Below are 22,480 nucleotides of genomic sequence, written 5' to 3'. Positions count from 1 at the left end.
ATGCCGTCATTGAGGAACTTAAACAAGAAATCACTTCTCTTCAAAAAAAAAACAGAAATCTTCAACAGAAAATCGAAATCGATCAGGCTGAACATTCTCAACTATTGGAAGCTGAGTTACAACAATACAATGAGCGAGAACGTACCACCTCTCAAGAAATGGCTGAGAAAGAAGAGCAAATACTGCATCAAAGAAGAGAAAAGCAACAATTAGAAAGGCAAAAGCAATACTTTCAACAGCAGGCTCAGGACATGCAACGAAGGCTCGAGGTGGCAGAAAGTCAGTCAAAGTTTTCTAAGCTGCAAATTCCGCGACTAGACCAAGACTCGTGGAATGTAAGAAGACAAGAAGTTGTGTTACAAGACAACCTAGGACATGGTGCTTGGGGATCAGTGTGTCGAGGGTTGTTCCGTGGTCAGCAAGTAGCAGTAAAGTCTGCACATGAAAAAATACTCCACAAACACGATTGACCTGCTCAAAAGAGAGATTCGAATCATGGCTCATGTTCAACACCCCAACCTGGTGCGACTGATTGCTGCTGTAGTGGACGCTGGTGTGGAGAGAGGTACTGACTCACCTCTGCTTGTCCTGGAGTTTCTTGACACAGACCTTCGATCTGCGTACGAAAGGAAAATTGTCAATTTCCAAAAAGATGCTTTGTTATCGATATTTCGAGAGGTGGCTTATGCCCTCCACTACCTCCACGAGCATCAAGAGCCCATCATCCACCGTGATGTGAGTGCTCCCAACGTCCTCCAGCAAATACACCCAGGAGTTTGGAAGGCAAAACTATCCGACTTTGGATCAGCCAATCTGGCTAAAAGCTGCAAGACAGCAGCTCCTGGTGCCATTGTGTATGCTGCCCCCGAAACCTTCCCACCATCTAATCTGGACGATCCCCTTCCGAAACAAACTACAAAGATTGATGTGTACAGTTACGGCTACCTCCTAGCTGAGGCCATTGTCAAGGAGATGCCTTCCCCTGAGAACAGAAGAGCAATACTATTACGTATCAAGAGCGAGTGGGACCAAGTGTACGATATCATAGCAGCTTGCGTCGAGAGCCAACCAGACAATAGACTATCAATGACCCAAGTACTTGAAAAACTCAATATGCTACATATACCGTCTCTATGATTTATATTTTTTTTTGTGCATTTTGTATATTATACTTCTTACATTTTTTGCATGCCACTAAGACCGAGATTAACCGAGATTAACATATTTGAAATTAAAGGTGGGCGTGTCTGGTATCATCATGCTACAAAGTAAACTAGTGTTCAAGCTCGGTTCAAGCTGGCGCTGTGCTAATGCCTCTCGCCATGATTTGCTTTCGCTCAAAAGTATAGAAGAGGAAGTATAGAAGAGGAAAAAGTGTATAAAATAATCTGTCTAAAACTGACTTCAATTGTATAATTATGGTATCATTGTTGTGTACAGTGGCTGCTTATACCAGGACCTCAAGGATCTAGAAAGCAACAAAGAAGAAGATTTTGTTTTCAATTAATTATAAGCGGCAGTGCATAATTTTACTAATTATTTCATAAAGTTAGCTTATCTATATAAAGTCACTGAGAAGAAAAGACTTATTTACATGCATCTATTGTTGTATTATGTGGCTTTAATACCAGGACCTCAAGAAATTGATTCTTTCAGGATCTGTAGTTCAGTGTATATAATATCTAAGAAGAAAAGACTTGTGTACATGCATATTGTTATATTTATATTGTTATATAGTAGTGTTTTGTGGCTTACCAGGCCCTCAATGATTCTGCCAGGAGGATCTGGATCTTGGATATCACACATGGGGAATGAGCGCGCATGTGCATTACATCCACAGGAATAATTAAAGGGTGTGTCCAATTTCACAAATGGCTACTGCTAGCCTAGTCTCATGAATCAGCCGCCGTTCTTTTGGAACCACCGTCTGAGCACTCTTGTCATCGTTTTATGTGCCAAGACGGAATTCCGTCTTGACCAATCAAATTGCAGAAGTCCAGTCAGGTGATGAACTTGGAGGCAGCAAAGAACTGCACTTTGCTCAACGCATTTGGATAATCATTATACGCATGCATTACGCATGGTAAACACTTCATACATAGAAGCTGCTACGAAGCATAAGCAAGGCAAGCAGGGGTCCTTGGGCACAGATTTAGCACCACAGCAAAACACAAGTAGAGAGAGATGCTTTCGCTTGGCGATTTGTATAACAATTAGGAAATATGTGTGGGCGTAAGATCACGATTTAATTACATTCCATTGGTTTTGTGAGCAATCAACATTCCATTTTGAAATGACTTCATGACAAGAGTGCTCAGACGGTGGTTCCAAAAGAACGGCGGCTGATTCATGAGACTACTGCTAGCCTCGGTCCCAGGCCGATTTTTTTTTAATAGAACGAAGTTGAAAAATACGGCCTGGTATTGATTGTATCTGGGCGTGGCAGGAACAGGAAACAAAAGCAGAGATTCTTTACATTTTGTTTCCTGCTTTTTTTCTGTAATACTAAAGGTGTACGTAGAGGCATTTTACTCCCGTAAAAGTTACAGTAATTTAGCTCCGTGTCATGTTCTCAATTTATAGCTAGCTAGCTAGCTATGGCATGCAACGCGTTGTCTTGTTTGAAGCAAGATGGCCTCACTCTCATGGCAGAACAGGCCCAGGCTCTCAAGCTCCTGTTTGAGGGAAGGGACGTGTTTATCTGGTTCCCAACGGGGTATGGCAAGTCTCTCTGCTATATCAGTTGCTACCCTTTTTAATGGACTACAAGCTAGGTAGGACCAAGGCTCCTCCTGTTGACAAAAGTGTTGTTCTTGTTTAATTGTCTCTTCCCTTGTATCTCTCATCATGAGACTCACGATTGACCAGATCAGGAGTCTAAACAATAGAGGTGTTTCTGCTGCCATCCTCAGTAGCAATAAAGGAATTGACAAAGATTTGGTTGCCACTGCCAAAGAAGTGTCTTCTGGGAAGTATTTCCTGCTGTATACTGCCCCAGAGGCTGTTGTTGAAGACCACTGTTGGAGGATTCATTTTTTGTTGTACCACGAGTCAATGTATTAAAAAACCACGCCCAGATCACGCCCAAATACAATCAATACCAGGCCTAGTAGGCGACCTAGCGTTCAATTGGAGACGGATCGGCCTGGGGTCGAGGCTAGGCTACTGCTAGCTAGCTAGAAAGAAGAAGATTTTCAGGTATTTTCTGAGTCTTGTAGCTAACAAAAACCTAGCGCTTTAGTGCAAGGCAAACTTATATGTTAATAGAAAGTTTGTGCGGACAGATGATGCTATGACAACAAGGTTTTCAATGTACTTTTATACGTGTATTACGGCCGGATATGACGTTTTGGGTGTGGTTTAGCAAATAAAATTGAATTACATTTAAATAGAGAACAAAATGATTCATTATCCTTCATTATCCTCGAGACAAGAACCGCAAAAGTAGTCATTAGATTCGAGGTAAGGTCGTTTTTAAGCCGCGGCTATTTCCTGAGATGCAGCCACCTCGCTATTCCGGCCAAGCTGCATGGTCCCAAGGGTGACCGGATTAACGAGAGTCTACTGTAGTTCCTAACCGAACAGCAGCAACACTTCTGCCCATTATTCAATCACATGTAGCTCCTGGGACAATAGTTCACTCAGATCAATGGGCAGCCTACAATGGCGTTGGTAGCTTACCAAATGTAAGCAGCCACAGCACTGTAAACCATTCTGTCACATTTGTAGATCCTTTAACTGGAACTCACACCCAACATGTCGGGAATAGGTGTAAGACGAAGTTCAAGAGGATGAAGGGGGTTGACAGTAATCAACTACCCAGCTACTTGGATGAATTTATGTGGCGAGAGAGAAGTGGGAGAACCCACAGAGTGTCATTTGATAACATCATATTAGATATTGCTGCTCAATATCCAGTCTAGTCCACGGATCATTTATTCAGCGGCATTCATAGGCATCCAATAGTGTTGTGTTCTTTCATTCCATGATTCAGTAAACTTGTCCAACAATCCAATCACTTCAAATCACTTTATTATTTTTGTTTCTATGAAAATGTGTTCCACGACAACCAGTGCCACACCCAGTTAGCCCACGTGACTTCCGGTGTCACGGCCACTCATTTATGAATCTAATTAGCGAGGTGCCGTATACTCCACCTGATCCCCGTATCCCTCATGCGGCTACGCCTCGAGGCATAATTACGTAGACTGTCTATTTTCTGTAATGGCTGGCACCGTTGGCAAAGGAGACAGGGTGGTAACTAACAACAAGAATCAAACTCCCATTCATGGCACAGTGAGGTGGACTGGAACAGCCGATACTGATGGTGGTAAAGTGAATGTCGTCGGAATTGAAACGGTACGTACCGTCGTCTGCTGTGAAGTTTCTGCATATACATTATTATTTAATATGCATCTATTTTGTAGGATGTTCCCGTCCAAAGAGATGACTTTCTTATTACTTTTACTGGATTGAGTTCAAACTTCAGATGTGAAAACCCGAAACATGGAAAAGTTTTTGTTCCTGAAGCACTGGTCCGAACAGAAATGGAGGAAGTTGAAGAGAAGCTGAGGAGCGTTGAAGAGAGGCAGAGGAGACAAGAGGAATTGGCACGCCTGCATGAGGACACACATATTGAGAAAGATATGTTTCGTGATGCCAACATTGAATCTGTGGCACTGGATCCAGCCAAACAGGAGAAGATGATTCAAGAGTACAACCGGTCTGGAGAAAATAAGCAGCAGCAAGGATCCATTAGTCGCCCCAAAGTCCCAGCCAATAGCCATCTACATCGTCCACTGTCACAAGATACACGACCATCAGGGAATAATCCTGAAGCTCCACTGTCGACCACTCACAGGCCAAAGTATCACGTTTATGACACACTTCCTGACAAACCACCATCATCAAGCCTGGGTCATCACTCAGCTAGTGCAGGCAACATTCTCTCTCATCAGAATTCTCAACCTGGTAATATACAGTCTGGAGAGGATGCTATGCTCAGGAAGGCTAATGTTAATACTTATGAACAAGGACAAGAAGAAAGACTCAAGGAATTTAAAAGACAAAGAGAAGAAAAGCGAGAAGTTGCTAGAGTTGTAAACCCTTTTGGCTCCTGTGTCGATCCACCTGACAACTATCACCCTGAGAATCGTCTGCCACCCATCTATGACAACATGCCTGGGGCTGGCATGAAGCAGCTTAATACGAATCACATTTATGACACACATCCTGACAAACAATTATCAAGCCTGGGTCATCACCCTGTGAACCCACAACACCCTGGTGCTCAGCAGTATCAAAATACGCAGTATCAGGCGCAACCATCTAGTCAAGAATTTGATCCCTATCCAAATAACATCCACCCTCCTCCAAACAATCAGGCACATGGACATCCACCTCATCGTGACACTCCTGGTGAGCACCATCGAAACACTCCACCACAAGTAAATGTACCTCAAGAGTACAATGCCTCAGTAGGAAGCTCCAACCCCTACAACCTGACAGTGGGTTCATATGTTCAACTGGCAAGTATAAATCCCAATGACCCACCACGCTATGGAGTGATCAGGTGGACTGGCAGAATAGCTGGAGTGGATGGTCAGGTGGCTGGGATGGAACTAGTGAGTATAATTATTATGCCTTGTGCGCATACGCAAGCGAGGTATACGGTGTGTGTGTGTGTGTGTGTGCATGTGTGTGTGTGTGTGTGTATGTGTGTGTGTGTGTATAGTGCAAGTAAGAGTTTCTATAGGCTTCTAATCATGTTTTCTTGGATTCCTATTCATGGATTTGCAAAATAAAGCTTTGTTCTCGAGTTATGCCTTAGTTTTGCTTACTTGGAATGCCATTGTAGCCTTTTCAGAAGAGTGCATAGCAAAATTTTTTCACCGAGTGTTGCTACTCTACTTAGTAGTTAGCTCTGCACTAGAACGCTAGCTATTGGTAGCTGCAAGAGTGAGAAGAGAGCTGCAAGGCTCTGCTGACTTACAACCATTAATTTTAGACTTGAACTTTTGGCACCATCATTTTTAGCAACAATCATCGTCGATCATTACCCACTTTTTGTGATTCTGTATTCTGCATGCAACAAAATTGCATCGACATGATAATTATTATGTGTATATATAAGTTTAGTAGCTTTATGCTATGTAGCTTTGGCACCTCCACCGAGGCATCAGCACCTGTGGTGCTTTCATTACTAATAATCAACTTATTTTAAATTTTGCTCACAGGAGGACTACATGGACGGATGTACTGACGGAACCCTCAAAAATACAGGAGAGAAGCACTTCACCTGTACCTTTGGTCATGGGTTGTACTTCCCACTGGCTAGCCTCCGTCCTGATGAAAGGTTTGGACTACAAGCTGGACATGCTGCATCATCAGTAGGGAATCGTGAGTGTGCCTATATAATTATGTACATGATACACTGACATGTTATGTAATTTCTCTATATAGGTGTTGTCCCGACTCTGCCCAAAGAGAACAAAGATGATATCATTGAGGGGCTTAAACAAGAAAACAGAAATCTTGAACAGAGAATCAAAACCAATCAGGCTGAGCAGTCTCAACATATCCAACTATTGGAAGCTAGGTTACAACAATTCAGTGAGCGAGAACGTACCACTTCTCAAAAAATAGCCGAGAAAGAAAAGCAAATACAACAACTTCAAGGAGACCGACAGAGGGCATCCGACAGAGCCCAGCTGGCAGAAGAGCGAGAAATGGTTGGGCGACTTGAATTAGACGGCAAGACGAAAGAGTTGACAGCACACAACACAGAGGTGTGGAGGATTCCGGCCAACAGAGTGATCATTGGCAGGAGGATTGGCAAAGGAGGGTGGGGGGAGGTGCTGGAGGGAACAGTGAGCGTGGCCGTCAAGCGACTACACGAAGAAATTGAATACCCAATTTTTATCGAGAAAATGGAGAGAGAAATGAAGTTATTGGCTGAAGTGCGACACCCAAACCTTGTGCAATTCATTGGTGCTATTTTTGATGAGCAAAACAATAAATCCCCTCCTACCCTCGTTACCGAGCGTCTGGATATGAATCTCCGACAAGCGTACGAACGAAAGCAACTGAACCCAGGAAACCGCCTCTCGATCTTCAAGGACATTGCCCTAGCTCTGGACTACCTGCATCAACGCTACGATCCCATCATCCACCGTGATGTGAGTGCTCCCAACGTCCTCCTCCAGCGAATGCCCAACCACCAGTGGAAGGGGAAAGTCTCTGACCTCGGCTCAGCCAACTTCCTGCAGCATGCTCAGACTAGTGGTGAAGGATGCGTACTTTATTCAGCCCCTGAAGTGATACCTCGAGCTTACAATCCAAAACAAGAACAAATTCCACAAACAACAAAGATTGATGTGTACAGCTACGGTGTTTTGTTATGTGAGGTCATCACTAGCACATTTCCAGCAGTAAAAAATTACTGGAGCATGCTTAAAGAAGTCGAAAAAGACTATCCACAATTCCACGATCTGATTGCTAGCTGCACTCAAGAGAGCCCCGACAACCGACCAACTATGGCTCAAGTTCTGAACATATTAAAAGATGACAAAATGCCTAAAATTTAGCTAGAACCTTTGACCCTTCCCTTAGTTTAGGACATGCTCTAGCTTCAAAAAATGTTTGTGAAACCAAAATTAATTCTGAGTGTCATTAATTGTGGAGAGGCTGAAACAAGGTGTGGTTTCCTATTGTCAATTAGTGTTAATTGCTATGATGATTATTACCACACAATGCTGTTTGACAATAAGTGGGCGTGTCTTGTAAGAAACGAGCTATTAGCTAGCTAGCTAAAGGCTAGAGCTAGAGATATATGGCAGCTGAGTGCTCCTCCAAGAGTCACTGCTACATTCTAAAGAAGACAACACAAGGAGAGAAAGACGTGACAGCTGGTCTCAACAGCGACAACAGTAACGACAATGGCTACCACAAGATCCTGAGTCTAATGGGCATAGAGAGGACCAATGTGGAGGTGTCTAGAGGAGAGTTTGTGAAGCCTGTTCCAACTGCCAGCACTCCCTACACTCAAGCACACAAGTACCACATCATGAGGGACCCTACCATCTCCTTCTCCTGTCCTCAATCCAACGTTGCTGCTCTAACACTGCAAGAATACGAGTTTCTAAACAGATCCGAGGTTGTACCAGAAAGATGATTTACTCTCTACGAATACATTCTCAAGGAGCCAGAGTTACTCGAAGCTAGCAAGAGATATAACGTTAGCCAACCACCACCTCGGAAGAGGCCGGCCTCATTTGCACCCAAAGTTGGATCGACAGTGGTTGTATCAGACTATGGTCCGTACGCGTCTAGTTACTATGGTGTTGTGAGGTGGATTGGTCAGTTTGACGGACAAGAGGAGCAAATGGCTGGAATTGAGCTGGTAACTTCATTGAGAGGGTTGTACTATATCTGTATCTCTATACTGTCTATGTAAGTGTGTAAAGTAAGTGTATTATGTATTTGCAGTACCAGTAGTATTCCCGCTGCGCATGCATACTAAACAACAATCTCAGCTCAGAATTATATTCTCCCTCCCCCCCCCCCCCTGTGTGCAGACCTGCGCTACACTCTGGTGGTGGTGGTCATGTTCCTGGCCTCCTCTCTCCTCTGTCCTGTCCTCTGGTACCTCTGGATCCATGCAGACAGTGCTAACGCTAACTTCTTCTTTGCCATGACTCTCACCTACTCACTAGCTCAGGTCAGTAACAGGAGTCATTATGAACCCCATGGTTAGCGTATAATTATTGTTTTATTGAAAAGTTATTCCAGTGGCATATAATTTCGTGATTAGCATTTTGTTTATCCTCCCTCTCTCCCCTCCCCTGCAGATCTTCCTGGTGGCTGATGTGATCTACTCGTTACTGGTCCACCAGTACGACCTCAAACACGGTCTACCAAGACTGTACCAACTGGGCAAACCAGTCTAACTGAAACTATATTGAGAGCTAGCTAGAAATTCATGAGTATCCACATTCTGTGATTTTTGAAATATTTATGGGTCATAAAAGTGGGTGAGGCTCTAGTTAATTACCACATCAGAGTTGGTTCAGAGATTGCAGATCATGGCCAAAATGGCAGACTACCTGTACATTCTAATGAAGGATGTGTATGGAGAGAAGGCTCCAGTGAAGATCATGTCTGTCAGTATAGGCAGTCCAAAACCTGTTCAAGTGTTACGAGGTGAACTGCTTGCTCTAATTCACCATAGAGAGTTGGTACAGCGCTATGAAGGAAGACCACCTCACAACTATCGCTCTACGAAAGACACCAGTGTCACACTGTATGGTGGTGAAGACGATGAGTATGTGTCTCCACTTGGCAGAGATCTACAGCTTTTGGAAGCTATTGAAAGGCCTTCCGATCGATATGCTGTGTTCTCTGAGGACAGTAAGCTGGAATGGGGTGGCAGACTGAAGAAATGTGACCAGGTCTATGTGAGGCTCCCCACACCTGCACCCACCTGGTCTGCTGGTGCAGTGAGATATGTTGGACCTGTGGAGTCATTATCAGGGAGGAACTTTGGAGTGGAGATTACAGTGAGTGCATAGTTATGTTAATAATAATTATTATGCTCTTACATACAAATCTACATAATTATAATGTATAGACTACTTGTCTACAGGATTCTCGTTACCTTGGAAAAGGTAGCAGTGATGGTTTCTTTGGGGGATGCAAATATTTTGACTGTGATCAAGACTGCGGTCTCTTTGTGTCTCTGGATAAGCTTGCTGCTAAACCACCTCACCAAGTGCCCCATGGCTCCACACGTCAGCAGCTAAAGAGCTCTTCTCCATCAGGGGTCAACTCTTCTACCCACGGGTCACCTATCGATAAGCCCCCTACACATATGTTCAAGATCAACGATCGTGTGGTGGTCTACAACAGGAAGAAAGAACCCATGGGTGGAACTGTTCGCTGGATTGGTAGGGATTTACAGACTAGAACACTGGATACCAACCATATCGGCATTGAAACAGTAAGTACTCTGTCAGTGCCGGATTCAGGGTAGCTATATAGATGTATTGTAGTTAATTTTGATTCAATGATTGTACCGGTTGTGTACATGGTACATGTAAGACTACGGAAAATCTCATTCTCAGTCAGGGGAATTCCGGTCTTAGACTTGCGTAGAGCATCGAGTATTTCAATTTATCCTAGGCTAGCTAGTTGACCGTTTGTAACAGCTCTACGTACGCAAGACGGGAATTCCCCTGACTGAGAATGAGATTTTCCATAGTCTTACTGCACGATGTGTGACCGAAAGTGGGCATAATGTTAAAAAATGTTGTGCTGCGTGCAATTTTCACTCTTGCGCTTTGCACTCCATCTAAATAGCAATACAATTCTTTTCACACAGGACTCAATTGCTGTCACTAATTTCTTCCCTAAAGCACTGACAGCAATAGCTGTCACTAATTTCTTCCCTAAAGCACTGACAGCAATAACTCACTTGTTCAAGGCTAAATCTGGTTACCGTTTAGTACTCCCTGAGCATTTTGTGTTTAGAGAAGAGTTGGCCAACACTCGAGATGTTGACCTTTCAGACCCAGCAGCTGTTGCACGTGAGGAAGGCTTGAGTAAGGGACAGTTTATGGCAGCGCAGAAGAAAGCTTTGAAGGATGCTGAAGAGGCTAAAAGAAAGGAGAACAGAAAGAAAACTGCAAATGTACAACCTAATATGAAACGAGTGACGAATCATACCCATGTGGCACCACAAAACACTGGGGATGCAGACTATATTAACATTGAAGCAGTAGAGCAGCATGCACAGAGTCGACAAAACGACCAACCGAATCAACCATCTCAGTTAAACGATTACGATTCCTCGAGAAGCTCCAACTTCTACAATCTGGCAGTGGGTTCAACTGTTCAAGTGGCAACTATAAATCCCAACGAGCCACCACACTATGGAGTGATCAGGTGGACTGGCAGAGTAGCTGGAGTAGATGGTCAGGTGGCTGGGATTGAACTAGTGAGTCAATAATTATACATTTTACTATAATTATTAAATATGTTTGCTCACAGGAGGACTATATGGACGGATGTACTGATGGAACATTCACAACCACAGGAGAGAAGTATTTCACCTGTACCTTTGGTCATGGACTGTATTTCCCACTGGCTAACCTCCGTCCTGACGAAAGGTTTGGATTACAAGCTGGACATGCTGCATCATCAGTAGGGAATCGTGAGTCAGTGTAAATTGCGTACACTATATACGCTGTAGACATGTGTATGTATCTGGTATATGGTCTCCCTTACCCATTCTCAAAGTGATGTGTATTCTATAGCTATAAAAGTCCCAATGGAAGAGCAAACAGACCAATTCATTAATGACCCCACTGAGCAAATGTTGAGATACATTGGAAACAGCCGTGGTATCCAGGGTCACCAGAACTCCTGCTACCTGGACTCCACCATCTTTGGTCTGTTTGCCCTCAGTGATGTCTTTGACACCATCTTCCTGGACCCAGACAAATCCAATATCACCAGCGATCAGAACAGGAAACGTGTTGCCCACCTACTGTGGAAGGGAAGAATCGTCAATCCTCTCAGAAAGTAAGTAATAATGATTTCTTGTGGCATGTGTGTATATCCAACTCTGTTTCAGGAATGGTGTGGTGAGGTTTGAGTCAGTGATGAAGATGAGAAATGCTCTGGAAGAACTCGGGAAGATGGAGGGAATCACTGAGAAGGAGAAAGGTATTGACAGTTTATAGTGTACGTTGACTATGTAATGTTCCCTATTACAGATCCTGAGGAGTTTCTGAACATGCTCTTCAAACACGTGCTACACACGAGGCCATTCATCTCCATCAGGTATGTTAATTGTGTGTACACTGATGCACGTCTAAATTTATACAGGCGTCCGTTTGGTGTGGAGGAAGAGTTTTTTGTTCAACTGTTTGTGGAATACGACCCAAACCTCAGACCACCCACTGTGGGAGACCTACTCAGAAAAATGTTCCTAGAGCAGCACATCTCATTCACAAAGGTGACTCTATTTTTTTTTTAAGTTAATCAACTATTATATGTTTTCAGGTTCCCTCAAAGCTTCTGCTTCAAGTTCCTCGGTTTGGAAGAGAGTTCCAAATATACAAGAAGATTGTTCCTGAGCTGAAACTGGACATCAGAGAGTTGACTGACGCCTACAAAAAAGGTAACAGGATGTCTTTGTATCTCGTTTAACTTTTTTCAATACAGCTCCAACTCCGGCCTGCCATTCGTGTGGGGAGGAGTCAACTATCCAGTGTGAGAGTTGTGGTCCTCTCAGTCAGCAGCAGTTCACCCACTACTGTCAGCGCTGCTCTGACCTCTTCCATAGCAACCCCTCTCACAAGGACAGAGCTAATCATAGGCTAACTGTTGCCGTTGCTGCTACTCCAGCGGATGATCCCGAGCTGGCACAGTTGGACCTTCTCTCTGTGATCTGCATTGAGACCAGTCACTACGTCTGCTTCACTAGAGACCCAAGGGATGACATTGGGAAGAAGTGGATCTTCTTTGACAGCATGGCAGACAGGCAATGTGAGTCAGCCTTCACTAATCACTTGTTTACATACTTAATACATGTTTATGTGTACAGATGACACGTACAACATTCCACGTGTGACTGACTGCACTCGTGAGCTGAATGAGTGGGTGTATGAGGGAGACCAGGACAGGTTGATCAACACACCACCAAGAGAGCTACCAGAGTTGGTCCGACGGTTCACTCAAGACATCTACATGTGTGTCTATGTTCAGCCTGATGTCGCCATGTATGGAGACGGTGCTGAAGAGGATCATCAACCACGTTCAGTCAGAGAGCCTTACTCAATTATCACTGAATGTAAGTGTTCAATTTATGCTGAGTATAACAATCAATACATTGGTGTTGTTCCAACAGTGTCCAAACTTATGGAGAGCAAAGATGACATCGTTGAGGAGCTCAAGCAAGAAATCACTACTCTTCAGGCTAAGAACAGAAGTCTTCAACAGAGAATCGAAACCAATCAGGCCGAGCAATCTCAACATATCCAACTATTGGAAGCTGAAAAGGAACAGTTGTTGCAACATTACAATGAGCGAGAACGTACCACCTCTCAAGAAATGGCTGAGAAAGAAGAGCAAATGCAACAACAAAAGCAAAATTCAGATAATGAAAAGCGCCAACTAGAAAAGCAGAAGCAACACCTTGAATCTCAATCACAGCGCTACCAACAGCAGGCTCAGGACATGCAGCAACGAAGGCTAGAGGTGGCAGAAAGCCAATCAAGTCAGTCAAAGTTTTCTGAGCTCCAAATTCCGCGACTAGACCAAGACTCGTGGAATGTACGAAGACAAGAAGTTGTATTACAAGACAACCTAGGACATGGTGCTTGGGGATCAGTGTGTTAAGGGTTGTTCCGTGGTCAGCAAGTTGCAGTAAAGTGTGCACACACAAAAATACTCCACAAAAACACGATTGATCTGCTTAAAAGAGAGATTCGAATCATGGCTCATGTTCAACACCCCAACCTGGTGCGACTGATTGCTGCTGTAGTGGACGCTGGTGTGGAGAGAGGTACTGACTCACCTCTGCTTGTTCTGGAGTTCTTGGATACTGACCTTCGATCCGCTTACGAAAGGAAAATTGTCAATTTCCAAAAGGATGCTTTGTTATCGATATTTCGAAGGTGGCTTATGCCCTCCACTACCTCCACGAGCATCAAGAGCCCATCATCCACCGTGATGTGAGTGCTCCCAACGTCCTCCTCCAGCAAATACACCCAGGAGTTTGGAAGGCAAAACTATCCGACTTTGGATCAGCCAATCTGGCTAAAAGCTGCAAGACAGCAGCTCCTGGTGCTATTGTGTATGCTGCCCCCGAAACCTTCCCACCATCTAATCTGGACGATCCCCTTCCGAAACAAACTACAAAGATTGATGTGTACAGTTACGGCTACCTCCTAGCTGAGGCCATTGCCAAGGAGATGCCTTCCCCTGAGAACAGAAGAGCAATACTATTACGTATCAAGAGTGAGTGGGAACAAGTGTACGATATCATAGCAGCTTGCGTCGAGAGCCAACCAGACAATAGACTATCAATGACCCAAGTACTTGAAAAACTCAATATGCTACCATCTCAGTAACTAGAGTTTTTTGTTGTGTATTTTGTATTTTTACGCATTTTTTGCATGCACTATGAAGATCGATGATCATTACCATACCATTAATTAAATGTAGGCGTGTCTTGTTATCAAATTAGTTTTTGTAATGGCTAGCACTATTGGTTACAGTTCTCTCTGGCTCCTATTGAAAGATGCCCAAGGGGAGAAGAGTGGATCCCTACTTACATTCAGAAAGAAAAAAGATGTACCTGTCCTGAGAGGATCTCTTCTTGTTGCCCTCCCACCTAAAGACACACCATCCGGGGCTGATGGGAAACCAGCTCACAACTATGGTGTGCACAATGAAGACATCACCTTGTACTGCTCTGAATTTGACATTGCCCCACTCACTAACTACGAGTTCCAGCTACTCAGTGGAATATCAGCGTTAGGAGCACGATACAACTCGTTCATTGATGACAATCATGAATGGGGCTCCAAATTGAGACTGGGTGCTACTGTGTACATTGCATTACCAACTAAAGAAGCCTTCGCTAACACCGGTTGTCAAGCTGTGGTGAGGTGGATTGGAACTCTACCTGGAGAGATGGGGATTAAGTTTGGAATAGAAATCATTGTACGTTAAATTTGTGTGTATGATTTATTGTTGAAATGTATATGTTTCCTTAGGATGAGAAGTATCGAGGGTCAGGGTCCACCAATGGCTTGTTCCAACATCGTCAAATTTTCACTTGTGGCGACAATTGTGGGATGTTTGTGTCTCTGGAGAGGCTCAACTTCCGTCCAACAAGAACACCGACTGCTCAACCCACAAAAGCCACCCTACCTCACCAAGTGCTCTCTCGATTGGGGCTGAAGGCAGACAGTGAAGGCAAATCACAGAATACACCAGGTGGCAGAGCAAATACCTCTCAGGGACCAACAGCAAGTACTCGCTCTCAAGGACACACGAACAGTGGCTCTCGCTTTCACAAAGGAGACAGAGTGGTAACTCACAACAAGGATCAAACTCCCATTCATGGCACAGTGAGGTGGACTGGAATAGCCAATACTGAGGGTGATAAAGTGAATGCCGTCGGAATTGAAACGGTACGTACCGTCGTCTGCTGTGACATGCCTAGCTACTGTACTTGTTGATAATCCTAATCTATTTTTGCAGGATATTCCTGTCCAAAGAGGTGACTTTCTTATTACTATCACTGGATTAAGTTCAAACTTTAGATGTGAAAACTCGAAACACGGCAAACTTGTTGTTCCTGAGGAACTGGTTCAAACAGAAATGAAGGAAAAACAGAGGAGAGTTGAAGAGAGGCAGAGAAAAGAAGAGGAATTAGCACGCCTGCATGAGGGAATGAAAGCTGCTAGAGTTGTAAACCCTTCTGGTTCCTGTGTCGATTCACCCGACAGCCATCACTCTGAGAGTCGTCCGCCAGCCATCTATGACATCATGCCTGGGGCTGGCAACAAGCAGCCTGATGTGATAGTCATTGCTCCTGAATCTCAGGATTCTACTAAGCATCAGTTTGTAATTGGCTCTCGAGTTAAGTTTTCTGACCCACCTCGATACGGTGAGATTTGCTGGATGGGCAACTTCCCTCAAGTCAATGGACTGATAGCGGGAGTAGAGTTGGTAAGTTGCCACTTGTAGTTGTTTGATATTTATACATGTATGTGTTATGCCTGTATAGGAGGAGGATATGGATGGCTGTACTGATGGTACTTGGCAGGGGACGAGGTGTTTCTCTTGCAAGTACGGCCGAGGATTCTTCTGCCCTGTCACAGCACTCCATCCTGACCAGCGTGGATATGCCCCCTCGAGACAGCCACTCCCACTCCATGCTGCTCCTATGAACATCTCCAAAGGCTCTGCTGTTCAGTTCGGTGACTCTCAAAACCCGTGGTATGGGATTGTGCGGTGGATTGGGATCCTCCCTGGCGAACAGGAGCTAGTGGCAAGGATTGAGCTGGTGATTTTATTAATTACAGCAAGAGTTGTTACAATGATATGTACAGGAAGAGTATTCTGATCGTTGTGGAGATGGAGAGTTGAATGGCGTCCGTTACTTGCAATGTGGCTATGGCAGGGCAACCTTCTATCCAGTGGCTCGTCTCCAACCTGACCAGAGATATGCTGACTCAGCACCTGCTCATGGATTCCCAGCACAAACCGGCATTAACCGTGTGTTAATTGTCATATCATCACTTTATTTATTGCCTCCACTACAGCTCTACAAGTGCCATTCGAAGAGAACGTTGATCAAACAACAGTGCCACACCCACTCCACTACGTGGGTGATCAGAAGGGTATCCAGGGAAACCAGAACTCTTGCTACCTGGACTCCACTCTCTTTGGATTATTTGCCCTCAGCGATATCTTTGATGACATGTTCCTGGAAGAAGATAGTCACAGCACTGCTGACATCAACAGACAGGCCATCAGTAACATGCTCTGGAAGGGAATCGTCAACCCTCTCAGAAAGTGAGCTGTGTATACAACTGTACATGTTTTAGCTCTCTGGTAATTATAGCTATACACACATATATCTACCACACTCTCTTCCCCCTTTCCTCACTATCTGTCTACCCCACAAAGTATAATTATGCATACAGTACTGTACAGTACAGAGATTATTGTTGATTGTGTGTGAGCTGCTTGACTCTAGGAATGGTGTGGTGAGGTTTGAATCCATTATGAAGATGAGAAACAAGCTGGGTGAGCTGGGGAAGATTGAGAAGGAGAAAGGTAATTAGTATGGGTAAAGATGGTCACATATTAAATGTTGACGTTGTGTACTTAGATCCAGAGGAGTTTCTGAACATGCTGTTTAAGCACGTACTACACGCAAGGCCATTCATCTCCATCAGGTATGTCTAATATTGTGTGTACTGTAATAATTATTATGATACACATCTACAGGCGTCCGTTTGGTGTGGAGCAAGAGTTCTTTGTCCAACTGTTTGTGGAGCCAGATCCTAACATCAAACTACCCACTGTGGGGATACTCATTACCATGATGTTCAAGGAGCAAAATATCTCATTTACCAAGGTGAACCATTTGGGCCTGTATACATGATTGTATTCCTTTCATTGTATTTCCTTCGTGCAGATCCCATCAAAATTTCTCGTTCAAGTGCCACGATATGGAAGGGAGTTCAAAACTTACCAAAAAATTGTGCCTGATTTGAAGCTGAACATTGCAGAGATCACAGACTCAGGTAATTATTGTATCATGTGTGCGTACGATTACTCTGCTACATACTTCCAGGGTTTCATCTAGTGGGGGGGGGGGGGGCTGGGGTGAACCTTCCCCCCTAAAATGCTCGTCTTCCCCCCAAATTTGTGTATAATAATGACATCATCACATTAGTACTGTCTATGATGTGCAATATGTAACTAGGATGCACTAGCATGTAATAGGGGGTGTGGTCAACAAATGTGGGAGTGGCCAAACATTTTGCGGCGTGCGTAAACCTTCCCCCTCAAACTTTTAATCCTAGATGAAACCCTGACTACTTTCCAGGCAAAACCCCTCCTTGTATGATCTGTGGAGAGCCGTCCCAATACAAGTGTTCCGAGTGTGTGAATGAGCATGATGTCAGTAGCTGTGTGTATTACTGTGCCACTTGCTGTCCACTGGCCCACAAGAAGGATGAGAGAAAACAGCACAAGCCTGAGCCTGCATTGAACAGCAATAATGATGTCTACAAGTTGGACCTCCTCTCTGTGATCTGCATTGAGACCAGTCACTACGTTTGCTTCACTAGAGACCTCAACACTGACAAATGGCTCTTCTTTGACAGTATGGCCAACAGAGTCTGTAAGTATGATCATGTCATTATCTTCCACTGAAAGTACGATGATTATTTGTGTACAGTTGATACGTACAACATTCCACGTGTGACTGACTGCACTCGTGAGCTGAATGAGTGGGTGTATGAGGGAGACCAGGACAGGTTGATCAACACACCACCAAGAGAGCTACCAGAGTTGGTCCGACGGTTCACTAAAGACATGTACATGTGTGTCTATGTTCAGCCTGATGTTGCTATGTATGGAGATGATGAAGAGGAGGATTATCTGAGTCCAGTCAGAGAGCCTTACTCCATTGTTAGTGAAGGTGAGTGTTCAACTTATGCTGAGTATAATATACATTCTTTTTTTTACGTGTAGGTGTTGTCCCAACAGTGCCCAAGCTGAAGGAGAATAAGGATGATGTCATAGAGGAGCTTAAACAAGAAAACAGAAATCTTCAACAGAGAATCGAAACCAATCAGGCTGAACAATCTAAACTATTGGAAGCTGAGCTGCAACGATACAATGAGCGAGAACGTACCACTTCTCAAGAAAAAGAAGAGCAAATACAACATCACAAAATGGAAAAGCACCAACTGGAAAGGCAAAAGCAATACTTTCAACAGCAGGCTCATGACATGCAACGAAGGCTCGAGGTGGCAGAAATCAAAACAAGTCAGTCAAAGTTTTCTAAGCTCCAAATTCCGCGACTAGACCAAGACTCGTGGAATGTACGAAGACAAGAAGTTGTGTTACAAGACAACCTAGGACATGGTGCTTGGGGATCAGTGTGTCGAGGGTTGTTCCGTGGTCAGCAAGTAGCAGTAAAGTGTGCACACAAAGAAATACTCCACAAAAACACGATTGATCAGCTCAAGAGAGAGATTCGAATCATGGCTCATGTTCAACACCCCAACCTGGTGCGACTGATTGCTGCTGTAGTGGACGCTGGTGTGGAAAGAGGTACTGACTCACCTCTGCTTGTTCTGGAGCTCTTGGATACTGACGTCCGATCCGCTTACAAGAGGAAAATTGTCAATTTCCAAAAGGATGCTTTGTTATCGATATTTCGAGAGGTGGCTTATGCCCTCCACTACCTCCACGAGCATCAAGAGCCCATCATCCACCGTGATGTGAGTGCTCCCAACGTCCTCCTCCAGCAAATACACCCAGGAGTTTGGAAGGCAAAACTATCCGACTTTGGATCAGCCAATCTGGCTAAAAGCTGCAAGACAGCAGCTCCTGGTGCCATTGTGTATGCTGCCCCCGAAACCTTCCCACCATCTAATCTGGACGATCCCCTTCCGAAACAAACTACAAAGATTGATGTGTACAGTTATGGCTACCTCCTAGCTGAGGCCATTGCCAAGGAGATGCCTTCCCCTGAGAACAGAAGAGCAATACTATTACGTATCAAGAGTGAGTGGGAACAAGTGTACGATATCATAGCAGCTTGCATCGAGAGCCAACCAGACAATAGACTATCAATGACCCAAGTACTTGAAAAACTCAATAAGCTGCCGTCTCAGTAACTATTGCTTTATAGCTATAGTTTATAGTTTTTGTTGTGCATTTTATTATTATCAAGAATGCTATTTCTGATGATATTATTTTTGTGTGTGCTTTTTACTGTACATGCATGATAATTATTGTTATGATGATCATTACCATTCCATGCACTAGCTAACTAGAAAGTCTGTTTTCATTGCAAATAATGATGGCTGAAAAGAGGTGATAATTCTATTGGAAGATGTCGAAGGCTCTGAAAACAAATCCATGTGAACTCCTTTAATATCATTGCTCTGAAAAGCAGCTCATCCAATTCTGTATCCACAAAGCTAAAGAAGGGCCTAGGGAAAGTCGTCGGTTCTCCACCTAAAGTGTGATCTCAAGAAAAGACCATATTAAATACTGTGCTCTACTGCAGATGTCTCGTCTCCATAGATCATCCTGATGTTAAATTTTTTGAGGTGTTTGGTCCCTCCTCTGCTCTGGTATACCTACTGAACCCCTACTCCATAGTCACCTGTGCTGGCTTCTCCACCATCACCCTCACTAACCTCTCAGTCACTGCAGCTCTATCCACCAAACTGAGAGGTGGGTCAGTACTCACCAACAATTGTTGAGCTCGCCTCAAAATCGTGCCCCCTTAAATACCATCACTTGTTTCTCAGGCATATTTACTAAAAATCAAAGAGGGGATGAGGCTTTTTTTTTTGGTGGGGCAAAACTTCCGGCCACACCTTTAATTTGCCACACCTCCTTAAATGTCAGGTAAAGTACACAAAATATATCTTTAGGAACAATACACATGCATGCATACAAAAATACATATACATGTTAATCAAGCAGGCACGAGGAGCCATCATGTGATCTGATGAGATGATAATTTTTTACATGGCGATCATTAGAAGTAAACAGAGTAAATAAAAGGATCCATGAGGGGGCAAAAAATCGAAGCGCGAGGGCCTGAGAAACAAGTCATTAAGTTTGTGTGGCCTAAGGAGCTGGTTTTTTAATTGCAGCTCCATATCTTGAAGAATTAGGATTTTATGGGTTACAGAAAGAATGTCAAGTTACATGTAATATATATTGGCTGTGTATACCTAAATCATTTTTTGACCATTTCTGCTTCTATAATTACTTTCTTTTTGATAATAATAATGATACTCAATCCCCCCCCCTTGTTCCTCCAGTGACCACCCAGTGTTTCTGGCGTACATTCTCCTCTCTGTGACGACCTTGTTCAAGTCCTACCCGTGTCTGGGTGACCTCACCGTCCCACTAGCACTCCTGCCACTCTGGACACACACATTCAGATGTGAGTGCATCGGGATAGAATATACATACATGTACAAGTCAAATAAATTTGTTGTCTGACTTGTGTTTTAGGCTATAATATTATCTGTGTGTGGGAATGAATACTAAAACTTCATTCTTCCCATTTTCAAATCACCGAAATACCCTATTTGGATACACTTTATTCCTGCCACCTACCGAAATACCACTATGAGCAGAATATTTGTATTGTATCCCCTCCTCTGTGTGCAGACCTGCGCTACACCCTGGTGGTGGTGGTCATGTTCCTGGCCTCCTCTCTCCTCTGTCCTGTCCTCTGGTATGCAGGCAGTGCTACCGCTAACTTCTTCTTTGCCATGATTCTCACTACAGCTCAAGTCAGTAACAGGAGTACATTATGAACCCCATGGTTAGCGTATATATATAGCAATTATTTTATGCAATCAGTCTAACAAATATAACACTCGCACTACACAATGCATATTATATTGATCCAGTGGCATTGATTAGCGTTTTGTTTATCCTCCCTCTTCTCTCCTCTCCACTGCAGATCTTCCTAGTGGCTGATGTGATCTAGTCCACCAGTACGACCTCAAACACGGTCTACCAATGCAAGACTGGACCAACTGGGCAAACCAGTCAAACTGAAACTATAATTTATTGAGAGCTAGATAGAAATTCATGAATATCCTGATTTTGTGTAATTTCTGTTGTTTTGCAGTCACAAATATTATTAGGTGAGGTTTGGGTTATCTACCACATAATTTTTTTATGTCTTGACTTAAATCCGGTGAATGTTAGATCTACCTCCATATATCACTGTCCATGCTATGGCATCCAGAATACGGGACTACCTGTACATTCTAATGAAGGATGTCCAAGGAGAGAAGGCTCCAGGGAAGATCATATTAATAGAAGGTCCAAAACCTGTTCGAGTGTTACGAGGTGAACTGCTTGCCGAGATTCCCCGACAAGATCAAGAGTGGTTAGTACACGATGATGGAAGACCACCTCACAACTTTCGCTCCACAAGAGACCCCAGTGTCACACTGTATGGTGGTGAAGACGATGAGTTCGATCATGTGTCTCCACTGAATGGCAGAGATCTACAGCTTTTGGAAGCTATTGAGAACCTTTGTGATCGATTCGCTGTGTTCTCTGAAGACGGTAAGCTGGAATGGGGTGGCAAGCTGAAGAGAGGTGACCAGGTCCATGTAAGGCTCCCTGGTGATAATCCAAGTGCACCCACCTGGTCTGCTGGTGTAGTGAGACATGTTGGACCCGTAGCGTCATTACCAGGGAGGAACTTTGGAGTGGAGATTAAGGTATAAATATACTTATCATTATATGTATGAGTAACTATTATTCTTACAGGATTCTTGTTACCTTGGGAAAGGCATCAGTGATGGTTTCGTTTCGGGATTCAGATATTTTGAGTGTGATAAAGACTGTGGTCTCTTTGTGTCTCTGGATAAGCTTGCTGCTAAACCACCTCACCAAGTGCCCCATGGTGTCACACGTCAGCAGCTAAAGAGCTTTTCTCCACCAGGGGTCAACTCTTCTACCCAATGGTCACCTATCGATAACCCCCCTACATGTATGTTCAAGATCAATGATCGTGTGGTGGTCTTCAACAAGAAGAATGTACCCATGGGTGGAACTGTTCGCTGGATTGGTAGAGATTTACAGACTAGAATACTGGACACCAACCACATAGGGATTGAAACAGTGAGTGCTGTGTCTACTATTACGTTCATTAATATGGCTATTTCAC

General features: G+C 43.9%; 4 protein-coding genes and 1 long non-coding RNA gene across 6 annotated transcripts in view; all 5 read left to right on the top strand.

Annotated features, from left to right (window-relative positions):
• Positions 1 to 4,211: 4,211 nt before the first annotated feature.
• Positions 4,212 to 7,662, top strand: LOC135340808 (uncharacterized). The gene is made up of 4 exons (XM_064537206.1): positions 4,212 to 4,359; positions 4,428 to 5,624; positions 6,237 to 6,399; positions 6,463 to 7,662. Exons 1-4 carry the CDS (start codon positions 4,225 to 4,227, stop codon positions 7,584 to 7,586), a joined length of 2,619 nt encoding a protein of 872 aa, XP_064393276.1. The 5' UTR covers positions 4,212 to 4,224; the 3' UTR covers positions 7,587 to 7,662.
• Positions 7,663 to 7,782: 120 nt separating this feature from the next.
• On the top strand, positions 7,783 to 9,031 carry LOC135340820 (uncharacterized). Its single transcript, XR_010396445.1, has 3 exons — positions 7,783 to 8,401; positions 8,577 to 8,719; positions 8,850 to 9,031. It is a non-coding gene; the product is annotated as an uncharacterized LOC135340820 (long non-coding RNA).
• A 13-nt stretch (positions 9,032 to 9,044) lies between these two features.
• LOC135340805 (ubiquitin carboxyl-terminal hydrolase CYLD-like) overlaps positions 9,045 to 22,480 on the top strand; it is a 17,835-nt gene continuing 4,399 nt past the window's right edge. Inside the window, exons 1-12 of one of the 2 annotated variants that reach the window (XM_064537203.1) lie at positions 9,045 to 9,557; positions 9,629 to 9,997; positions 10,379 to 10,993; positions 11,047 to 11,209; positions 11,313 to 11,580; positions 11,633 to 11,724; positions 11,775 to 11,841; positions 11,887 to 12,016; positions 12,064 to 12,181; positions 12,226 to 12,549; positions 12,608 to 12,853; positions 12,911 to 14,198. In XM_064537203.1, coding sequence (XP_064393273.1) covers positions 9,084 to 9,557; positions 9,629 to 9,997; positions 10,379 to 10,993; positions 11,047 to 11,209; positions 11,313 to 11,580; positions 11,633 to 11,724; positions 11,775 to 11,841; positions 11,887 to 12,016; positions 12,064 to 12,181; positions 12,226 to 12,549; positions 12,608 to 12,853; positions 12,911 to 13,401 — 3,357 coding nt within the window. In that variant the 5' untranslated portion in view covers positions 9,045 to 9,083 and the 3' untranslated portion in view covers positions 13,402 to 14,198. Of the gene's footprint in view, positions 9,558 to 9,628; positions 9,998 to 10,378; positions 10,994 to 11,046; positions 11,210 to 11,312; positions 11,581 to 11,632; positions 11,725 to 11,774; positions 11,842 to 11,886; positions 12,017 to 12,063; positions 12,182 to 12,225; positions 12,550 to 12,607; positions 12,854 to 12,910; positions 14,199 to 22,480 lie in introns of those variants that run through there. The other variant, XM_064537201.1, reaches the window with a different exon arrangement.
• LOC135340803 (uncharacterized) lies at positions 14,245 to 19,589 on the top strand. The gene is made up of 13 exons (XM_064537198.1): positions 14,245 to 14,730; positions 14,784 to 15,203; positions 15,274 to 15,744; positions 15,803 to 16,081; positions 16,128 to 16,293; positions 16,341 to 16,593; positions 16,778 to 16,857; positions 16,913 to 16,979; positions 17,032 to 17,161; positions 17,222 to 17,330; positions 17,636 to 17,932; positions 17,990 to 18,232; positions 18,286 to 19,589. The coding sequence occupies exons 1-13, from the start codon at positions 14,260 to 14,262 to the stop codon at positions 19,437 to 19,439; spliced, it is 4,140 nt and encodes a 1,379-aa protein (XP_064393268.1). The 5' UTR covers positions 14,245 to 14,259; the 3' UTR covers positions 19,440 to 19,589.
• Positions 19,591 to 22,480, top strand: part of LOC135340806 (ubiquitin carboxyl-terminal hydrolase CYLD-like) — a 25,599-nt gene continuing 22,709 nt past the window's right edge. Inside the window, exons 1-5 of the mRNA XM_064537204.1 lie at positions 19,591 to 20,004; positions 20,604 to 20,728; positions 20,959 to 21,115; positions 21,257 to 22,031; positions 22,081 to 22,434. Of these exons, the coding sequence (XP_064393274.1) occupies positions 21,501 to 22,031; positions 22,081 to 22,434 (885 nt within the window). The 5' untranslated portion in view covers positions 19,591 to 20,004; positions 20,604 to 20,728; positions 20,959 to 21,115; positions 21,257 to 21,500. The remainder of the gene's footprint in view (positions 20,005 to 20,603; positions 20,729 to 20,958; positions 21,116 to 21,256; positions 22,032 to 22,080; positions 22,435 to 22,480) is intronic.

The sequence above is a fragment of the Halichondria panicea genome, chromosome 9, assembly GCF_963675165.1.
Source record: "Halichondria panicea chromosome 9, odHalPani1.1, whole genome shotgun sequence".
Classification (NCBI taxonomy): domain Eukaryota; kingdom Metazoa; phylum Porifera; class Demospongiae; order Suberitida; family Halichondriidae; genus Halichondria; species Halichondria panicea.
This window is presented reverse-complemented; position numbering and strand designations above follow the sequence as displayed.